We start from the raw sequence: 20,166 nt of genomic DNA on the forward strand, positions 1-20,166 counted from the left end.
CACAGGTCATGAATCTCACATAATACCTCTACTATAAATTGGAAGTTATCCATGACTAAGCATTGAAAGACGCAGTGTTTGAAGTCAGACCTGCCATCTGTGTTGACTAAATAGTAATAAGACACAAATGTTGAAGCACCAAAACAATCACCCTTCACTGATTCTCATATCTAATACACCCTTTCATTCTTTCCTACGGTTCTTCCGTAACCTTCTTTGCAATTTCCAATACACTCTCCAACTCTCTTGCATCCGCGCGGCCTAGACCGCACTCTGTTGCGATACCAAAATCTGCTACAACTTCACTCGCAGATTTAATTCTTAATTTCGTTCCCTCTAGGTCATCCTGATGTAAGACTCCCAAATACAACTCTGTGTCATTCTTCTCCAAATTTTTCAATGGTTCAAAGTATCCTCGATCAATCCGATCTTTTGGTACAGGCATATGAATCCAATTGACAGATCTTCTCCTCCTTGTTCCAGTCAAGACTCGATTCGCAATATCGACTAATAAGCTCATGTCTTTCGGTTGCGTGAAGTGTTGATGTCCAAGATCACCGTAGCAGAAATGGAAACCCAGTTCGACGGATGGATCTATAGCATCTGCTAATTCGAGGACACGGTTGATAATACTGTCTTTCAAAGCCATGATCCACTAAAACGTCGAGTTAGTACTCGTCTAGGACGCTGAAACAGGAAATGATAGAGATACCACTAAGTTCATGAATACTTACGTGCGGTGGAGGCAACACAATTCCTTCCAGAAATGCGAACTCTACAGCAACGTCCCATTGTATAGCCAAATCTTCTGCAGGAATCTCATCTTGGATACGACGAACAGCTTTCAGTAAAGCCTTCGCATAAACTGGCTCAACTGCTTCTTGATAAGCTGGCTCTATTGCTACGTGAAGAACATTGATGGGTGTAGGAAGCGAAACCTGGAATTTCACCCCGTTCGGTATAGTACCACTATCCCGAAGTCGACAAAAAGTAGCATATGAGTCTATGGCAGCATCGTCATATCCAACAGGCATGAGTTGGATCTTCTCAGGAGAAATGGGAATCGGGCCTGGATCCTTGGCCAGGGAGAAATATAAAGAGCGAATAAGATAAGGGTATTTGTAGAACACGCTTCTTTGCCAGAGGACGAAGTTCCCCCGGTTACCGGGCTCACCATCGGGGATACGCTTTAGTTGGGTTGGAAATGTAGCATTGAGTGTACGGTAAACCGTGGGTGTGTCAGGGAGACAGATACTCCCCACGAAGTGCACATTCTTGCCGGAAGGAGATGCCATATCGAAAGATTCGCAATTAGTGCTACGTAGGATAAAGTGTCCAGAAAAGAGATTGTGATATAAAAAGAGCACAAAAAATAGGTAAGGGAAGCCGAGCTAGCTGTATGATCTGGAAAGAAAAGGATTGATACAGTAATATTATCTCAAGCTGAACGACGGGAGCCTCTTATATAAATTATTTCACATTCAAATTCTACCTCGAATGCTATATTTGGGAATCGAAGGAATACAGCTATGCCAGTGCAATGTGAGTTGGAATACAACCATTCAATTGGCAGTTCAGCAGCAGAGTTACATTGAACAATTGTACTACTCTAAGAAGAAGCCCCTCGATCCACGCTTCTGTTGCTCAATTTTGCAAGCTGAGCTTGATAAAAAAGGGTCTAGAGAGGGAATATCCAGCATAGAGTGACTCGAAAAGGTTGTTGACATCGAATGGCACTGAAGGATTTCACTTCGTCAGCGTTTACACAGACCACGAGTTCTCCAATCAGCCTCATAGACATGACTTCAAACGTCACATATGAATCCACCAACATGGCACCAAACTTCAGCCCTGCAGCGAATTCATTGAAGATTGGAGAATTCGTGGATTAGGCATACTAGGTATGTCACATTCATGTCCGAGCCTCCTTCTCTTTGCAGATTGTAGTAATTGAGCATAGGGTAAATAGTAAGATCGGGGTGATATGATACGGGAGAAGAGGTCGGAAATGGGCAATTTACGGGTTTTCATAACTGTTGGTGGTGGGGGGAGCGCTTGGCGTTGGAGTGATGTTGATGCTGATGCGGAATTAGGAAACTCTCAACGGGGTTCCAAAAAATTAGGATGCGTGGGCAAGCATAATATTTTAGGGTTAGATGCAAGAGCTGCTTTGTAGTCGCCGATTAAGCTTGAAGTTTGAAGAGCTGTTGGTCAAGATCTGGTAATGTTATTGTTAATGTTGATGTTCTGTTTTGCTTTGTGTCGTTTACTTTGTATGCCGAATTCAAACACTCCATTACAGTACATAGTCAGACTATCAGTTCTGAGGAATAAGATGTGAGAGATACAGAGACTAGATGGAGTAGAGGAGACAAAGAAAATTTTAAAGGGATCATATGTCGCTCGTCAGGCTTTCCATACATACCGCGAAGGAATGATAATACGCCATGCATAAATTCGTTGTAATACGTCAGCGGAGGAAGTGAGCCTTCAAATACCACTCTACATACAAGTTGTATGGAGAGAAGTAGCAAGCGAAAAGTAAGGACGTGGAGTGGAGAAATAAGATAAATGCTGGTGCGGCACGAGCGCTACCCAGGTGGTTACTGAAGTTTGCTTGGATATAAGCGCAATGTGATACGAAGATGCAAACGCGGCGTGGTGCGGTGCATTTTGTGACTCATGATTGGATTGGTCACAAAATACGATGCGGCGCGGTATGAGGCACAGGCTTTGAAGAACAATACACACATGAATGCAATTCGTGGTTTCTATGGGAAGCGGCGAGGTGTGACCATGAGTTAGTAGTAGGCGGTTAAGTCATATGAAGTTCGGGCGTAGAATGAAGTGGGATGAGGTGAGGAGGGGTGTGGTAAGGGATGTGGATGCAAGATTTGAATTATGTTTTTGGACCGTAAGACTAGGTAGGTATCCTAGCAAGCTAGAATTCGAGAATTTTCCTTTCCGACACACAAAATTTCACATGCAATTTTTTCTTAAATCAGATTCATGCTCTTGTGCAAAATTCGAACTTTTCCTAAATACAATCGTTTTCTTGTCATGCGCTTGTCTTTCCATGCTACAACACCACAGTCTTGATAATTTTGAGCCGCCCCCTTTTCACCACCTTGATCTTTTTTTCCCCGACATAGTAAACTAACGCGATGAGTAAAGAAAAAGCATCTAGACAGCGCTCCAGGCGAACTCGACAGAGACGCTTTGGCTGGAGGTGTAAACGGTTGCTTGGGTAGAACCGGATGGGGTGGCGGTTGCGTAGAAGGTAGATGAGCCGCCGTATGTAAGGTAGCCACCGGAGGACTGGGATGTGTTAGTTGGTTGGAATTTGATATGGAAGGGGAAGAGGAGATGAATGAAACTTACTCCGAAAACGGTAGAGACACCGGCGCCGCAGGAAAAGGTACTGCCGGAGATACCGCACGTTCCCTTGGAGGACTTGAGGGTGAAGCCAGTACCTAGGTTGAGAGTTAGTGGTGTTTCGTTTGATGGTAGATGAGGAGTTGAGGTAGGCCTTGTGACAACCATTTTCTTATCAGGAGTGGGGAAAGAGAGGCTTACCAGAAGCAGTGGCAGTGTATGTAGCACAAGTACCGCTAGTGTACCAGGTACCTGCACTAATCAAGCATCCGTTATTGGTGCTTCCAACATATGCCTCCAAATAACCAGATCCAGAGAAGCTGCCAGTGCCAACAGGAGCAGTCGCGGTGGTAGTTGGAGTACCAGAGCCGGACTTGGGAGTGTACTTAATGCCGGTACTGGGGCAGTTTCCAGATTGACCGACGGGAGTAATGGGAACGAATGTTCCGGTAGCAACGGAACCGCGTACTTCAAAGGAGTACCAAATTTCATCGAGAGAGGAAGAAGTACATTGAATGGTGGCAGGGTGTCCGAAACCGGCGGTGATGGCTGCTTGAATTTGAGCAGAGGTGTAGGTTTTGGTGGTGGAGGGCACGATGCCAGCATTGGCTAACCACTGTGGTGATGTTAGTTACTTCTCTCTTTTGCTTGTGTGGAAGGCTACTTACTGTGTAGGTAGGAAGAATCTTGAAAAGATCAACAGCAACGTTGAAGAAGTCTACAACTTCTGCACCGGTGGTGTAGCTGCTGTAGCAAGAAGGCTCAAGAGTGCTGATACAAGTTCCGTGCTTGTTCCACTCGTGTTCCCAGAACACCTCATTGGTAGAGTCATCACTGACCCAGTAGGTGTTCATATACGAGAGCAAGGATGTTTGGCCAGCAGCAGAAAGGATGTTGGTTATGCTTGAATATTGACGACTGGTATCGCAATTTGAATCATAGGTACCATCACAGTGATCGGGCCATAGACCGTGGATTGTCCAAGAGTTGGAAGGACCTTGAGTATGATTAGTTTCCGACTTGTGAAGCGAAGGTGGGAGGGAAAGAGATTTGTATACCTGTGCTAGGATTGGAGTCCCAGAATTGGGTCTGGACCATTTGACCACCAGGAGTATTGAAGCAGCAAGTATTGGTACTGGAACCGCTACAACTCAATGCTGGACTCGAACATACCAAAGGAGTCGCAGCTAGACTGGCTGCGCGTGCAGCTGGTGCCAGAAGCACAAATGGCAAAAGAACTTTGGAGATTGAGGAAGTCATTATTGCACAAAGTTTCAATACCAAGGGAAAGCGAGGGAAATCGATGCTTCTATATCACACAAAGAAGATTCACCACTACTATCGAGGCCATAGATATATAACATTTCCAAATTGCACTCATTCGCCATGGGTGATAAGTAATCTTCACCAAAACGTGTCACACTCCATTGGTGTTGGGTTGTATTAGAGACATTATCTAAGAGAAGAAGGTGTATAAGAAAGGAACGGCTGGAAGACATGGCAATATTCCATGCTCATAGGTCAATTGTGATATCGAACTACGATGTTTTCAAGGTTCCTAAATGGGCTAGAACCGACGCTTGATACTATATTGATCTCCATTTTATGCTTGTCCCCTGATCGGCAGTCAAATGAAAGGACTTGATTCCCCGAATGATAAATGAAGAAAGTTAATAAGGCTAATCGATAGTCAGGTACATTACGTATTCTTACCGTCTAGCGAATGATAGATGATAGATGATAAACTTCCCTACCACTCGGTTATCATTCGCCGAGAAAAGATTTTCTCTTGGAGCAACAACAGGAGGTAAGATGTTGTGCAGGCTCGAATCCCCTGAAGATAATGATAGAAAAAGTAAAAAGTTCCTATCATCCCTTGTGATATTTCTGATGGTTGTTGTCGTGGACTCTTCAAGTAGTTTTTGGAAGGTAGCCACACAGATTGCTGGGATTTACTCGTGCGACCTTCTAAAATAAGAACGCCAAGCATCCTCTCACATTTCGCTGCTCGCCGTCGTCCATCAATGATTATTATCATACTGTCGCTTCTGAGGTCCCACGATTCTACCACGATATGAAGATATGAAGATATGAATCTCTGACGACGTGAAATGTTGCTGGCGGTAATTTCGGTCCCGTTAACCCTATTAAGCTATCACATGTGATATGTTTCCCTGGTTTGCAGTAAATTGGTGCGCGCCGCTGTAGATGCAGATACCGGTAGATAGATCGGATTGTGGAGACACCGAGGTCTGGAGAATTGAAAGCAGGTGACCTATCATCCCGCCACGGGTGAATCCATCCGATAGACAAACAACCAAACAATATCGTCGTCGATTTTGCTAGTATCATCGCCGTCTGTTTTCCCAACGCTGTTAACACAATCACCGCAATCACATCAACATCGTCTTACAACATCACGACTCTTTGTCAAATCGTATCGATTGGTCGTAATACTTTGGGACATTGTGAGATTCATTGAAAATGAAAAACTTAATTGTGAGTGTTGGCCAAGTTTGTGTGCCCTCATGCATCTAGTCAATGTAATCGTCCAAAGATTTCGGATAAAACAAAGACATGGGGCATTGGCAAGCTCTTGGTGTCGAGAACATAACTTCCTAAATAGTCTGAAGAGTGCGTGGGCAATCGGTGCTATGTTGATATTGGCAGGAGGGCTTTGCAAAAGTCCAAAGATTAGATGATCAAGTATGGTGTAAGATTATTGACCTAGGTTAATCAATAACCTTCAGATTCAAACCCTCGTCCATGCGAATCATATTTTGCATCATCAGAATGTTGTCGATGCTTATGGTCATGTGTCTGTTCGCCATCCGGACAACCCAGGTATCTTTATCATGTCGGCATCGACCGCGCCAGCATTGGTCTCATCCATCTCCGACTTGGTACATTATAATGTATCCGATGGTGCTCCAGTAGATCCGAAGGCGAAGAAAGGGTACCAAGAACGGTTTATCCACAGCGAAATTTACAAGAGATTTCCAGAAATCAATTGCGTTATCCACAGTCATGCCGAGGCCGTAATCCCCTACACGATGAACGGAGTCCCGATGAGACCGATATTTCACATGGCTGGGTTCTTAGGTATGATACTCTTCCGGGAACGATGCATGAATGTGTATATAATGATTACTTATAGGTGACCACGTACCTAATTTTGATATCACGGAGCTATACACCTCGAACGATAGACAAGACTTCTTGGTAAACTCTGGACGGTTTGGCAGTGCCTTGGCCGAGAAATTCTCCAAGCCGGAATCAAGCACCCAAGACTATAACGTCGTATTAATGGCAAATCACGGTTTCACGACGGTTGGATCAAGTATCAAGCAAGCCATCTACCGTGCCGTTTATACTCAAGTCAACGCGGGTCTCCAAGCAAAAGCTCTTATGCTCAGGAACGCCGAGGGAAGAGTTGCTGAACTTGGCCCTTTAAGATTTTTGAATGCCGAACAAGCTTCTGGTTCCGAAAAATTTAACGATGACACCGCAGAAAGACCTTGGCAGTTATGGGTGCGAGAAGTTGAGGCAAGCCCTTTGTATCAAAATGAAGCAATACAGATGGATTCCTCAGATGAGGTATGATACGGAACATTAAGCTCTTCGCGTTTCTACTCTGTGTTATTGAGATTGTGATGGGCCATAGTGCTATGGTCCATATTTGAGAAGGGGACGTAAGTTCAATTCATGCATTCGATTTCCGAGCCATTACTAGTTCAAAAAAGCTCGATATGGCTTTGCCAACTCTTAGTCACGTAGATACATTTGATATCTAGTTTCTAGGTATGAAAAACAACCGCGAGACTACGTCCAAACAATGTGGCGTCGACTAAAACAGAATTTCTTTCATCTCATTTCCTAAATGTCGTCTTCAAACTTTGACCCCTTTAGAAGGAAAGTTCTTACCACCAATTATTCTACCTATACTTGCTTCATTTGACCGAGATTTGGATCATTTTGATGTTGATCCGCGGTTGGAACTTGGAAGAACACATATGCAGGGTTTTACAGAATGTCAGCCAAGACTTGCGATGAAAAACGTCAAACGTTGGGGGAGATTTGTCAAAATGGAATTTCTGAGGAAACTTAATCTGTTTATAGTATGTCAAATTGTGAAATGTCTGGAGATGCAACTCGTTTCCAGAGATTTCGGGGTTTACGCTGTGACCTTTAAGGGATTCTCATACGACGCTAGAATCTGCCAAGAACTAGAATTATCAGAAAACTAACGCCAAAAAAGCATAGCCAGACTTACCAAAGCTATTTCAAAACGTCGCCGTGACTTTGCAATCACAGCCAAGATAATTGCTTCCTCGCATTTGGTCTGTGCTGAGTCTCTCGAGAGCTTGATACCATTCCTGTGCATCGCGTTGTCGGTGTCACTTGGCGTTTGACGAAAAAAGGGTCATAATCAAAACCTGTGAATTGTTAGGATCTCAGAATAGGAAAATCGTTCGATTGGCTAGAACCTCGATGTTAGGAACCGTGGGTCTGGTGTGGGGTTGGCCAGAGCTATATTGCACGGCCTCTGGAAATTATTGGCAACGCATTTTCTGTATGAATTCTTGATATAAGAAGTCTTGTCCTCATGCACCCAAGAGTTTTAATTCCTCAGCTGAGCTCCATTTGATTCTTTTTGATCTTTATTTACACATCTAAGCTTGACGCTCAAGATATTCGTTCACTTAATTCATCCCACTACCCTTATTTCACAGCCCGTCTCCAACGCAAGCACCCCTTCACAATCTACTTTCAAAATGTTGACCAACTATCTTGTTATGGCCATGATCGCCACTAGCATCTCGGCACTCCCTTTGAACATCAACCTTGGCGCCTATTCACCTGCCTTGGTAGTCGGTGATGGTGAAATATCATTCGGAGGGAAAGCAGATGTATCGAACCTCATGAACGCGCTCGAAGGAGCCGCTGTTAATGGCGCCGCTACAAACGGTGCCGCAGCGAACGGTGGTGCCGCCGCCACCACCCCAACACAAGCACAAGCAGCACCAGCCGTAGCTGCCGCACCCGCCGCCGCCGTTCAGGGAGCTACCGAAGACAAGACCGAAGCTCAAGTAACAGCACTCCAAGGAATGGGCAAGGAAATTGCACCCCGTGTTGTCAAGCTCGAGAGATCGGATGTAGACAGAGCCGCAAAACGTGACATTCAAACCTTGACTGCCGCTCTCAACTACGCTGCCGGTGCCATCAAGACCAGCCCCGAAGTCCAACTCGGAACCGAAGAGTCTGGTGTTGGTATTCTCGTCAAAGCTGGAGGCACCGGAGGAACCGCTGCCGCTGCTGGTGCAGCAAAGACCAAGATGGGTAAACGTGAGGACGGTGTTGCCGACCCCAAGATGAAGACTACTGTCACAACCATGTTTATTCGTGGTGGACCAGCTGGTTAGTTACTCCCCTCTTCATACACTTTCAATCACAGAATTAAAGCTAATATGTCAGCACAATAGTTGGACAAACAAATTCCATCTCCACAGTCCGCAACGTCGAAGATATCAACGGCTCAGCAGTCACTAAGCGTGAACCAAGCCCAGGTATTGATGGTGTTAACCTCAATATGGTCGAGGGATCAGTTGCCGAGCTCACTTTTGTGGAGACAAGGAGTGCAGATGATGAGGAATAGATTTCCCATCTCACTTTTTGTAATGAATGGATGTGAATGAGGATGGATTGGATATGTAATTTACAAGCGTCAAAAAGATCAAGGAATCATTTGTTATTATTTACACGGCGTAGTAGCCGTGAGTGTGTTCTTTTCTTCTTCTTTTTCTTTGGTTCTTATGGTGGCGTTTTCATGGCTCGGGTCAAGCTGGAAGTATACCACACAGCTCTTACATTATAATTTGAATATGAGGATATAATCTTATGGGGCCTCAATGATGGGCAGAAAAGGCAAGATAAAGCAACTCATATATCTATAGATATATCAATATAAAGAGAAATTCAAATTCAAACTCATCTTCTGTTGTCACTCATGAATTCTTTGTCTTCACCAGCTATTCTCCACTCAAGTCCAGTTCTCACTCTGCTCTTCCCCTTCTCGAATGAATCCATACTAAAGGGAAATTCCCACCGACGCCGTGATCTAGAAATCTAGATCTGACCCATAACTTCCAGTGTCAAAGCCAAGGTCCAAGAGCCTTGTACCCTTCGGTAGTGCCCGCAGGCCGAGCCGTCAGTGCTCTGGCTGGCCCAGCCCCTTTTGGAAACGCATGATTCCCAAATGATCGCCAAGCCAGGGTCGAGAGTTTGAAACAACGGGGTTTTCTTGGCTGGCACAATGATAATACACACTGAATATTTCTTTGGTGGCGATGATGGATGGGTATTGAGATGAAGATATGTATAAAGGGAGACTCTGGACCCTGGTAGAGCAAAAATTGACAGGTGGACATATAGATGGAGATGTGGACTTGGGCGGAGAATGTCGAGCCGGTTGGGGGATCGGCGGATGGGGTAGATATGGTGGAGCGAGCGTAAGATGTTGGTTTCGATGATGGATTTTATCCACTTTCTGTTTCTGTTTGGGGACCTCACAATTTTCAGGGTGCATTTGTCCTCGCTTCATAGAACTTCTTCGCAATTTGGGTACCTAGGTGGGTATCTTGAACAATGGCATGAAGATTCTCATTACGATAAATTGAGAAAACAATTCGAATTGCTATTACTCATTCAGGAGGAATGTGGAAGTTCTCATCTAAACGTTTCAAGGATGAAAAGCAATATCTAATTTGAATATAAACAATGATTATTGCTCAGAGTCCTTCAGGCCTGGAAAGCTATATATTCAAACAATCATTCTTCGATGGGTTATATCTAGTAGATGGAACGAAACGAACCGAATTGCAGAGTATAAGGGCCAGACGAGGGCGAAAATCTAGTGGTAGACTTCTCTGAATAACCACTCTGCAGCGTCATCATACATTTTCCTTCCTATTACCATTAACTTTTCTCTCTTCACTTTATCTCTTTGCAGATGCCCCCCAGACATCTCGAATCCTAGATCAAAATTAGTATTTCAATTTATACTTTCAGAGTACCAATATCTCTACTAGTTTAGACTAGCAGACTGAATAGAAGCCTTCAAATTCCAAGTGTAACTCAACATTAGAAATGAATTCAACGTTTCAAATCTTCTAAATGTCCAAATCGGATCCAGAAATCCAAAGTCTCTCGTTATTGAACTGCAGTCCAAACTATTGGAAAGCCTGGCTACTTCATCCTTATACTCAAAGGGTCGATACAAGGGAAGTCTTCTCAACATACCATGCCCAACACCCATAATCTTCTCCCATCGCACCCCATCCTTTTCCCAGAGTGTCTCGCCCTCTACCCTCTCCTTACCCGCAAGCCTCTCCGCCATAAACTCGGCATCATAACACAACATATCCAACTCACACCCTACCATACAAATTTTCTTCGGCAACATCTTTCTATCCGCATAGGTAACACTAAGTCTCGGATCACACAAATCCGTTCCAGGAGATATATATGCATAGTTGAACAGTGGTCCCAAATTTTCCAAAACATCTTTAGTCGCATAAGAAGGTCTCGCTGCAATTGCGACTGATGGCGGCGTCACAAACCCACAAATGGGGTAGAATGCACATACGCCCTGGATTTTGCCTTGAAGAGAGGGAGCTTGTGGAACGGCGAGGGAACAACAGCCGCCAGCGCTGAAACCACCAATAGCTACTTTGGAACGATCGAATGGGAGAGATTCGTCTTCGAGGATGGAGGTTACGACATCAGTCAATTCGTTAATTGGTTGAGGGAACGTTGCTTTGGGAGCTTTGGAGTAGTCGAGGGAGATGACCAGGATGTTGTGTTTAGAGGAGAAGTAGGAACAGAATTCGTCGTCGATGGCAGGGACACAGCAGGCGAATCCTCCTCCGTGGACGTTGAGGTAGAGGGGAAGAGGTGGGTCGCCGGATTTGTAGGTGGGTGGAATGAAAATTCTATGAGTGAGTGAGGAGTGGATGGGATAGGTTTTAGTGAATGTAGGGAGGCTTGCTCGACCGCGTACATAGGGGGATATCATCATCGAGACGAAGATCTTGGCAAAGGCCCTGGTGAAGTGTAGTTTGGGCCAAAGAGTCAGGCGCTTCCATATCGACAGCGTTGGGTGGTAGATTGGCCCTTGGGAAAGCGGAGGTGGTAGAGCCATCGTTGACTTGATGATTAGGCTTTGGTCAGTATCCAGAGTTGTCAATACACAAGTATAGATGCGGATGATCCTAACGTTTAAAAGTTCAAATATCGTACGACGTGTAAATATGTATCAAAACGGGTCTTTGTGGACGGCTTGATGTGGGTTCATACAAACCTCTCTAAAACGCCCACGTCAGCAAATCTTTCTTAGTTATAAAGAAACTTCAAAGTCATGTAAATTAAACGCTACTAAACAATTCTACCTGTATTTGAAATGGAAATATCAATCGATTGATTAATGATCGAATTTTGAAAAGAGTACTGCTTTGATGTGCGTACCTACAATTCCGTTTCTTTAGAACGTGCACAGGTTCGTACCTATGACTGCCGAGGTGAGACAAAAAGACCACGTTTCTCCCTCGGCTAAAGGAATACTTCGGCACCTGTTGGAATCAATTTACCAAAGTCATTAATCATATTTAGATAGATGATATGATAGCGAATCTTCTAAAGGTATAGTAAGACACATAAAGAAAGAGAATCATAACAATATTGGATCACTTGCCACCACACACCTCAAATTTGGTATTCACCAATCACAAGTCCATATGCAAACGCCAACCATCAACTCCAAATTCTCCCCAAAGTTTGATGACCACACCAAAAGTAGAATCACAGAGCAAGTAATACCATTGCAAAGGAAATAGTAAACTCGGGGGTGTATATAAAGAATGAAACAAATACGAAAAAGCAACTCATCGTCCAAAATTGCTTATCTTTCCTCGTAAAATGCGGTTTTAACTTTGAAGTATGAAGGGAAAGTTGTTCTAGCCGAAATCCCCAATACTTCCAGAGTCCAGGTCGTGTCCAATCATCCCAGTTTATTTTCGATGAATTCTTCGGTAATTCATCCACCCTCCACTGCCAATAGGCCGTTAGCCTCCCTAGCGATGTGAATGGCTTTTCTCTTTCGACCCAAGTACGCCAACGCCTTATTGCATGAGTTGCAGTTGATGGATCGATTTCCAACCATTCTGTATGCCTTCTAGGTCCGCGGTGGTTGCTTTTGCAAACCTCGCATTCAAACCACTTGCGTTGATTATAGAACTCTTCGAAGAGGATAGACTCAACTAACGCGTAGTAATAGAAAGCGTCTTCGTCATTGCCGCTGGGTGACTCGGTTGAAGCTATAGATATAGATTTGGAAATTTTGGAAATTGGTATTCTACATTTCGACCACTCGCGCATGCGAGTTTCTGGAGCTCTGCTTGATTGGCCAATCTTTATGTGATGAGGAGCATACCTGGGAGATTCAAAGGCATATATGTAACCAGCAGTAAGGTCGCAATAAGGCTTGAGCGGCTTCTGGAGAAGTGATCGTATAGCGTGATTTATTTCTCGGGTGCTTTTGCGAGTGGATCCATAAGAACAAAACTTCGGGCACTGTGGTGCTATCGCTGGAAGAATAGGATACTGAACAGGCATAGAATTGCAGGCATCATTGAAGCCCGAGCTCATACGCCTTTTGACAATGATTTCTTCTGCAACGGTGGGAAAAGCCCCAGGCATCTTCAATACCCTTTCAGCTTGGTTGTTTTCATTATTGACATCTTGGTAGTCAACTTCATCATCTCCTTGACCTTCGACTCGATCTCGACCTTCATCAGCTTTGGATTGCGAAGCTAATGCTTGATATTTACATCTTGAATTCCTTGAAGTTCTTGTGGGTGATTCATACAAATTTCGAGGTCGTGCAAGCCACTGATCAATTGATTCCTCGAAATCATTTGGTGGGGTAATTGGCGACGAATCACGTCCGAAAGATCTAATCGAAAATGTGCTATCAGCAGTCGACATCGTACTGACACTGGAGACCGAAGATGAAGAGGTAGGGAACTTGCCCAATATTGGTCGATCGGGTGTCTGGCAAGGCTTGAGGCGTGGTCGGGACGGTAGACTGGATGCCCGGTTGGCCGAGATGGAGGGAGATCGGTTACTCGAGGAGACATGGGTCTGCGAATATCCAGGACTCGACATGATCGATCGGTTAGCCAAAAATGTAGTATGTGTATGTAAATTTCAGTTTCTATTGCAACATAAGTTAGTTTCCCAGAGGTATTCTGTCTACCTACTTAAATGTTTGATTTGTGGCTGGACAATGAAGGAGAATCTTCGTTCAGAGACTGATATCACGCCGTTTCTTCAATGGTCCAGGGAGCTAGCCAATAATGTGTCAAGCATAGTCGTTGTAGGCCAATCAAATATCCGCAAATCCTTGTTGATTCGTTGCAAACTCGTCAGAACCAACATATCCGGTCTGCATAGCCGACACTATGCTGTGATTGAATGCACACTCGCGCATTTACTGAGAAAATCAGCCTCGACGATAATAGAAATTGTGGCATCATTGATTTTCTATGTCCCATTGAGTCCTTGTGATGATTCCAGAGTAGACACCTACTATGCAGTGCCAATTCAGGCCACCATGAAATCTCGACGTTCAGAGCCATTCAACGTAATGAGGTTGTATTGTTTGAGCATGGGACGGAATCGAAGACCAAATATATAAGAGTATGTATCCCTATTCGGTGGCCAGAGTATATTGGATTGATTTTTGGATACTGGTCTGGAGGCCAGATCACTGACCGCGTCAACTTGTTTTGGAATGTCCTACAATGCGACCATGAAGTATGAGAGAGAAAAGTCGCGAATCACAGACATCAGCGTCAGCAAGTTCGAAACACATTTCCGTGGGCGTATTCATGAGAAACACCGTAAGAAGCAGACTTCAAGTGGAAAAGCTCTCGAGGGTACAGGTACCTTCTCCATGGAAAACATGTCTTGTAGAAGGTCGCTCAATGAGCAGATGAGAGACAACAACGCTTCATCATCTCGCGCGAACGACTGAGGAGCAATTTCATGATCAATAATTATAATAAAAGGAGAGATCACTTCCAAGAAGCTCGAGCTCATACTACAGAGAAAGAATTGGGGCTTGAGTTCCCTAGTCACGTCACGTGCCGGGCTGGGCTGGGCTGTGGCTGGTTGTGGTTCATGTTGATGCTCGCAGCTTGCAGCTTCGACTTCTCTTTCGCTGCAACGCAAACTTTTTGGTCATTCGGTTAGAGTAAGAACATTTATGAGAGACTTGGGAATTTACTGAAAAACAACTCTTTTACTCAATATCCGATTCATAATTGAATAGCATTGACAGCAACAAAGGAGTCGCCGAAATCCCTACCCAGGTGTCTAGACCGCCGTCGCTCAATGTGGAAATACGTACCAAGCGTTTATATGGACCCCTTTTTCCTCTTTAGAATACCAAGAATCAAGAGAGTACGAAGTATAAAGTTATGGACGGAAACATCTTGCTTTGACTTTGAATATTTCCTCCCCCATTTTGTCGATATTACCTCGGGCTTGTAGTGCTTTAAATTAGTCACCTTGTTGGACGGAGGACTTCATTCATACTTTCCAAAACTTCGACCATCAGCGGGAGAAAACCTTTCTAAGACTATTCTAGCATCATACAATTAGCTTGTCAAATGAGATGCATGAGATTCCAAGAAGATGACTTACGATGTTTCTGGAATCACCTCGCATGAAACCATGTGTAATTTCGACCTAGACTTGGCCTCATGACCCGAGAGTAACCAAGGGGTTGTTGACCTTTTCGACGAGTATGCCAACAATACAGTCCTCTGCCTGTCGGTCAAACGCTGTCATGTATCGTATTCGGAGAGCAAATCCCGGGTGCTCGACACTTCTCTCCCGTTAAAACAACCATACTCGGAAGAATCGGCCTCGAAAATCTCAAGACGGTGGCATTCCCATCGCTGTACAGACTCTCCGTGATGATTTATCTGAAGCAATAGCTGCGCCACTATAGGTCACGATGCTTACCTTTCTCTGCACAATCGGTAATTATTCCATCTTGGCAACTTGCTATCCTTCCCTTCCCCCACTCAGGGTCCAATCCCACGCTGTCAGACAACAATACATGTATGGCGGTGCATGTGCTGTAGTACAGCGTCGGTACCGATCGGAGATTTTCTATCTGCATATCTGGGGAACATACACGGCAAACAAAACAATTTATTGTCGGTATATTCCACTGGAATTTAGTATATTTCAATGGTTTATGGCCCGGATTTTAGTCTTTTTTCTATGAAGCCTCGCCGACTGTTCTAGTACACTCTTCTTTACCAATTTGGGTCGTGTAGGTTTCTATATTTGTATTGTTCTAAAGAGGACTGTGATGTACCAACCACATTTCCATTTTCCTTCCAAAGAGGTCAAGTGATCTTCACGCATGTACATTGACGTGTTGAATTTCTATTTAGGCAATTTGTTGAAGATATTGTACGTACTCAGGGTCCTCTATCTCCAACACCAATGCCCATATCATTGGTGCGCAAGCTTTTGTCCTTCATTCAGTCTAGAGATAACTCCTCTCACATATCTCGGCGGAGGTTTGGAATTTTCCATCATACAAGAGATTTTCCCGCTACCACATAGTGCCGAACCCATATCTTGGCATCACCTTGACACCCTGTATTGGGGGTTTGATCCGGTGTAGTTGGCGCTTGTGGCATGCAGGCATAAGACGTCGGTCACTTTGCCTTCATTATACGCTCCAGGAACCACCAGCGAGGAACTCAATGCCAATATTTACAGGGTCCACCAGGGCGCCGAGCACCGTTGAAGTATAGGCTTACTTAGCCCTGACTATCAGATTCCTAATTCATTAACATCCGGCATACAGACGGTCCTGCATTTCAATATGGAAGATTAACAGCAAATATTATCCACCAGGCATCGTCAGTTTCTTGGTGCTACGATATTCTGGAATAGGAGGAAGCTCCATTTCATCTGTTAATGCGGGGCAGAAGGATCAACAATATATAAAGAGATGTTCCTCCAGATAACGAAATCTAAATACAAAACATTGCAACCAATTCCTAGATTGTCAAGTCAACATTCCATAATATCACTCTTAGCACAATCATGCATTCTCTCTTGTTTTGGTTTACAGCCGCGCTGTTGCCTTTCGCTCATGGCGCAGGCGTTACCGGATCAGCTTCAGGTGCTGCTCACGGAGTTAGTATTCATTGGTGTACTGTTCCTTTCTTGCATACTAACCTCATTTAGGTGACTGGTGGTGGAAGTGCTAGCCCTGTCACACCTACTACAACTGCCGAGTGAGTCGAAGTGTACACTTGACATAGAAGCCTCAACTGATTTACTTTCTTAGATTGGTCTCTTACCTTACAGACTCATCGCCACGAGTCATTCTTATCACCAAGACATTTGATTTCCGCGGTACTTTGGGAACTACCACTGCAACTGGATGCGTACCAACTAGCAATACCTGCGGATCTAGTGGACAAAATGCCATCAATGCAAATGGTTGGTGTGGATCTGCTCCCGCAACTACGGTCAAATACGATAACGCTGGTACCACACCAATCCAGGTCAAGAGCAACAAGAGTATTGTTGGTGTAGGCAGCGCAGGTGTTATCATTGGTCGGGGACTCTATCTCTCTGGTGTTTCCAACATCATTATTCAAAACGTTCATATTACCAACCTTAACCCTTCATTGATCTGGGGTGGTGATGCTATCACATTGGTAAGTTTTGCTACTTGAGGGAAGGGAGGTTACAAAGCCTACATACTAACTATTATCTTTAGGTTGGCACAGACCTGATCTGGATCGATCACTGTAAATTCTCTCTCATCGGTAGACAAATGCTTGTCACTGGATACAATGCAGCCGGTAGACTCACAATCTCCAACAATGAATTCGATGGTCAAACTTCCTGGTCCGCCACTTGCAACGGTCAACACTATTGGACAATGCTCTTCTATGGTGCCGCCGACTACGTTACTCTCGCAAACAACTACATTCACCACTGCTCTGGCAGAGCCCCCAAGGTCGGTGGAAGCTCCGGCGATGCTATCACCATGCACGCCGTCAACAACTACTTCTACAATGTCGCAGGCCATGATTTCGATATCGGTGTCGGCGCTGCAGTCTTGTTGGAGGGCAACTATTTCCAATCTGTCACAACTCCTATCACAGCTGCTTCTTCCTCAGCTGGAGGCTCCATCTTCACCACCGCTTCTGGAACCGAATCATCTTGCACCGCATACCTCGGCCGTGCTTGTGTCGCAAATGCAGTTTCAAGCTCGGGAGCCCTTCCAGGTTACGGTACCACCGCCTTCTTGGCCACCATCAAGACCAAGGAAAGTGGCTATGTTCCTGCTGCGATTGCTGCTGCTTCCGTCCCCGCTTATGTCAAGGCCCATGCCGGTATTGGCAAGCTCTAAGGAGAGGATTCTTGAACTCTTTGGCTCGTGGAGTCCATTACTTTCGCTCTCTTTCGCCTTTTGAAACGGGCCCATTCTTGAATATACAACTTATCTTGTACATACCATGGTTGGAACTTCTCGCTGTACATATTCGAAGTTCTTTCTTGGACATAATTTTAGTTGTACATATCTAAAACTTTTATCTTGAAATCTATCTTGTTACTATACTATTATATCGTCGGACGTGCGTTTTCAAATTATTGCATTTTTTTTTCTCCCTGTATAAAGGTGCTATGGTAAAGTTCAATCATACTCTCAACTTTGTGATTTGTAGAAATCTAGCTTTGACATCTGTCTTCGCCTCGTTAATTACTCTCCCCGAGAGACGTAAAGCTTCCAACTTGGTCTAAGTAGGTACTTTAAGTTGGCCTCGCTTATCCTTTATTATGATAATCAGGCTGAGTGATATGGAATGGTCTCAACAGGTCTGGCTTGGTTGAAAAGGGACCTGGCAACGGATCCAACAATTATCATTCGCGCTTCGAGTCTGTTATCTATGGACGTTAACGGTGCGTTTCTTTTCCCCCGAGAAACACAACTCTAGAGTTTTGGGTTGTCGATCTCGAATGAATGAAGAAAATATTGGATAACTATATTATTGTATTACTGTATTACTATAATCATATACCTAAATAGTATTATGCTCTATCAAATCCATCCTCCCCCCTCTCATTACTCATTACTTCCTCCGCCTGCTCCTTCCAATACTCATCCAGGCCTCAGCTAGCTCTCTCTCTCCTCAAACTTTCATACCAACAAGTAAGTACCCGTATCATATCATCATCATCACTTCTCAACAGCCGTAGTCATCGAGGTCTTCTTCGTATCTCTCTCACTCCTCCTATTGAGTACGCTATTGATAGGATGTGCATCTTCATCTAGATGCTTTATCTTCCTATTTACTTTTTCCCTCGCAGTAACTTTTCTTACCAGACTCCCCATTGCGCTGCTGACTTTTGCTCGTGCGGCTGATCGGGTGGTTCGCGTGGATATGTATTTTTGTTTGGGGGGTTGAGATTCGCGTCTCATTTTTGAGGGGGTTGATAGATAGGGGGAGTAGAGAGTAGAGAGTAAGAAGTGGAAATCTGAGTTGTGTTTGAGATTGTTTGTTCTGTTGTGAAGGGAAAAAATCACGGTGAGATTCTCAACTAGATAAAAATCCTGCAATGAGGAGAAAGAATATGCATCACAAACTCAAATACCACCTGTACTTCTTCTCTCTACCTTATACTCCATTCCATTCCATTCCACATACCCCGCCTCAACATACCCAAGCCAACAAGGTCACCCAACACGACCTCATCGTAAACTTGTAAACCTGTAAACTATAATAAACCCCGCAAATATAGCCATGACCTGAGACCACGTAAGGACAAGAAACATAACCGATACTATCGCTAGAATATTTATTTCACATTTGATATCGCTCAATCATATGCCGAGGTATCCACAACATCTCAATACAATCATGTCTGTCTATCATTGACAAAATAATCGATCTCGATGCTTCGGGTCGGGTGTGTAGCGTGTAATTTGGGGTTACGATGGAGATGGAGCGGTATTTGTTTATGGAGATGCGGGGGTGAGATACGTTGAGTAGATGGATGGATGGATGGATGGATGGATGGATGGATGGATGGATGGATGGGATTATAGGAGGGAGGATGTGGTAGCAAGTAGGTAGGTATTCAGAGTGGGAAATGGAAATGGAAATGGAAATGGTGGATATTTATAAACTAATTATTCAGGAATTATGCATCATGGCATTTTAGTTTTGGTTACTGAGTATGCGATATCGAATAAGAATGATGGAATGACTGGTAGAAAGATTCGGAGCAAATTAGTTAATTCGTATATTGTGAACTCCCTCAGTATCCCAGATGTTTCGAAGGGATTATTTAATTCAAATGGTGTAGACTGTAGATGAACAAAATAGATAGATGAGATGATCTGGAATGAAAAAAGTACAACTGACAAAAGATAGATGAGATATTATCACTACCACAATAGATACAGAATAATAAAGCACAAGCGAGGAGCAAAGGAAATCACCTGCAACTGAGAATATTGAAGACCAATGTTATTGATGGGAAACTTAAGTATTACGCATTAAAATATCGTGGTATCGTTACAATCATATATACAGTTTTGTCAACTTTGGAGAAACATAATCTGCCAAATTGCAATGTGTTCTGCAGGTCCTTGCCTGATTCATCTTCATCCCTCCCCCATCC

At 44.1% G+C, this 20,166-nt stretch overlaps 8 protein-coding genes across 8 annotated transcripts; 3 read left to right on the forward strand and 5 right to left on the reverse strand.

Annotated features, from left to right (window-relative positions):
• Window positions 1–193: 193 nt before the first annotated feature.
• Window positions 194–1,295, reverse strand: EAF02_010497 (uncharacterized protein; the record flags this gene model as incomplete). The annotated part of the gene is made up of 2 exons (XM_038906545.1): window positions 194–655; window positions 735–1,295. The coding sequence occupies 2 exons, from the start codon at window positions 1,293–1,295 to the stop codon at window positions 194–196; spliced, it is 1,023 nt and encodes a 340-aa protein (XP_038753809.1).
• Window positions 1,296–3,005: 1,710 nt separating this feature from the next.
• EAF02_010498 (uncharacterized protein) lies at window positions 3,006–4,728 on the reverse strand. Its single transcript, XM_038906546.1, has 5 exons — window positions 4,434–4,728; window positions 4,044–4,372; window positions 3,577–3,991; window positions 3,382–3,473; window positions 3,006–3,318 (listed from the first exon to the last, which is right to left on the reverse strand). Exons 1-5 carry the CDS (start codon window positions 4,633–4,635, stop codon window positions 3,184–3,186), a joined length of 1,173 nt encoding a protein of 390 aa, XP_038753810.1. The 5' UTR covers window positions 4,636–4,728; the 3' UTR covers window positions 3,006–3,183.
• A 1,131-nt stretch (window positions 4,729–5,859) lies between these two features.
• EAF02_010499 (uncharacterized protein) lies at window positions 5,860–6,978 on the forward strand (the record flags this gene model as incomplete). The annotated part of the gene is made up of 3 exons (XM_038906547.1): window positions 5,860–5,874; window positions 6,126–6,477; window positions 6,533–6,978. 3 exons carry the CDS (start codon window positions 5,860–5,862, stop codon window positions 6,976–6,978), a joined length of 813 nt encoding a protein of 270 aa, XP_038753811.1.
• A 1,172-nt stretch (window positions 6,979–8,150) lies between these two features.
• On the forward strand, window positions 8,151–9,031 carry EAF02_010500 (uncharacterized protein; the record flags this gene model as incomplete). The annotated part of the gene is made up of 2 exons (XM_038906548.1): window positions 8,151–8,793; window positions 8,859–9,031. 2 exons carry the CDS (start codon window positions 8,151–8,153, stop codon window positions 9,029–9,031), a joined length of 816 nt encoding a protein of 271 aa, XP_038753812.1.
• Window positions 9,032–10,061: 1,030 nt separating this feature from the next.
• On the reverse strand, window positions 10,062–11,575 carry EAF02_010501 (uncharacterized protein; the record flags this gene model as incomplete). Its single annotated transcript, XM_038906549.1, has 2 exons — window positions 10,062–10,407; window positions 10,675–11,575. The coding sequence occupies 2 exons, from the start codon at window positions 11,573–11,575 to the stop codon at window positions 10,286–10,288; spliced, it is 1,023 nt and encodes a 340-aa protein (XP_038753813.1). The 3' UTR covers window positions 10,062–10,285.
• A 656-nt stretch (window positions 11,576–12,231) lies between these two features.
• EAF02_010502 (uncharacterized protein) lies at window positions 12,232–13,596 on the reverse strand (the record flags this gene model as incomplete). The annotated part of the gene is made up of 1 exon (XM_038906550.1): window positions 12,232–13,596. The coding sequence occupies one exon, from the start codon at window positions 13,594–13,596 to the stop codon at window positions 12,232–12,234; it is 1,365 nt and encodes a 454-aa protein (XP_038753814.1).
• A 2,970-nt stretch (window positions 13,597–16,566) lies between these two features.
• On the forward strand, window positions 16,567–17,890 carry EAF02_010503 (uncharacterized protein; the record flags this gene model as incomplete). The annotated part of the gene is made up of 4 exons (XM_038906551.1): window positions 16,567–16,659; window positions 16,711–16,760; window positions 16,814–17,189; window positions 17,252–17,890. 4 exons carry the CDS (start codon window positions 16,567–16,569, stop codon window positions 17,888–17,890), a joined length of 1,158 nt encoding a protein of 385 aa, XP_038753815.1.
• Window positions 17,891–18,718: 828 nt separating this feature from the next.
• On the reverse strand, window positions 18,719–18,961 carry EAF02_010504 (uncharacterized protein; the record flags this gene model as incomplete). The annotated part of the gene is made up of 1 exon (XM_038906552.1): window positions 18,719–18,961. One exon carries the CDS (start codon window positions 18,959–18,961, stop codon window positions 18,719–18,721), a length of 243 nt encoding a protein of 80 aa, XP_038753816.1.
• Window positions 18,962–20,166: the final 1,205 nt, after the last annotated feature.

Source organism: Botrytis sinoallii (assembly GCF_014898435.1).
Source record: "Botrytis sinoallii strain Bc 23 chromosome Unknown BSIN_025, whole genome shotgun sequence".
Taxonomy (NCBI): Eukaryota; Fungi; Ascomycota; class Leotiomycetes; order Helotiales; family Sclerotiniaceae; genus Botrytis; species Botrytis sinoallii.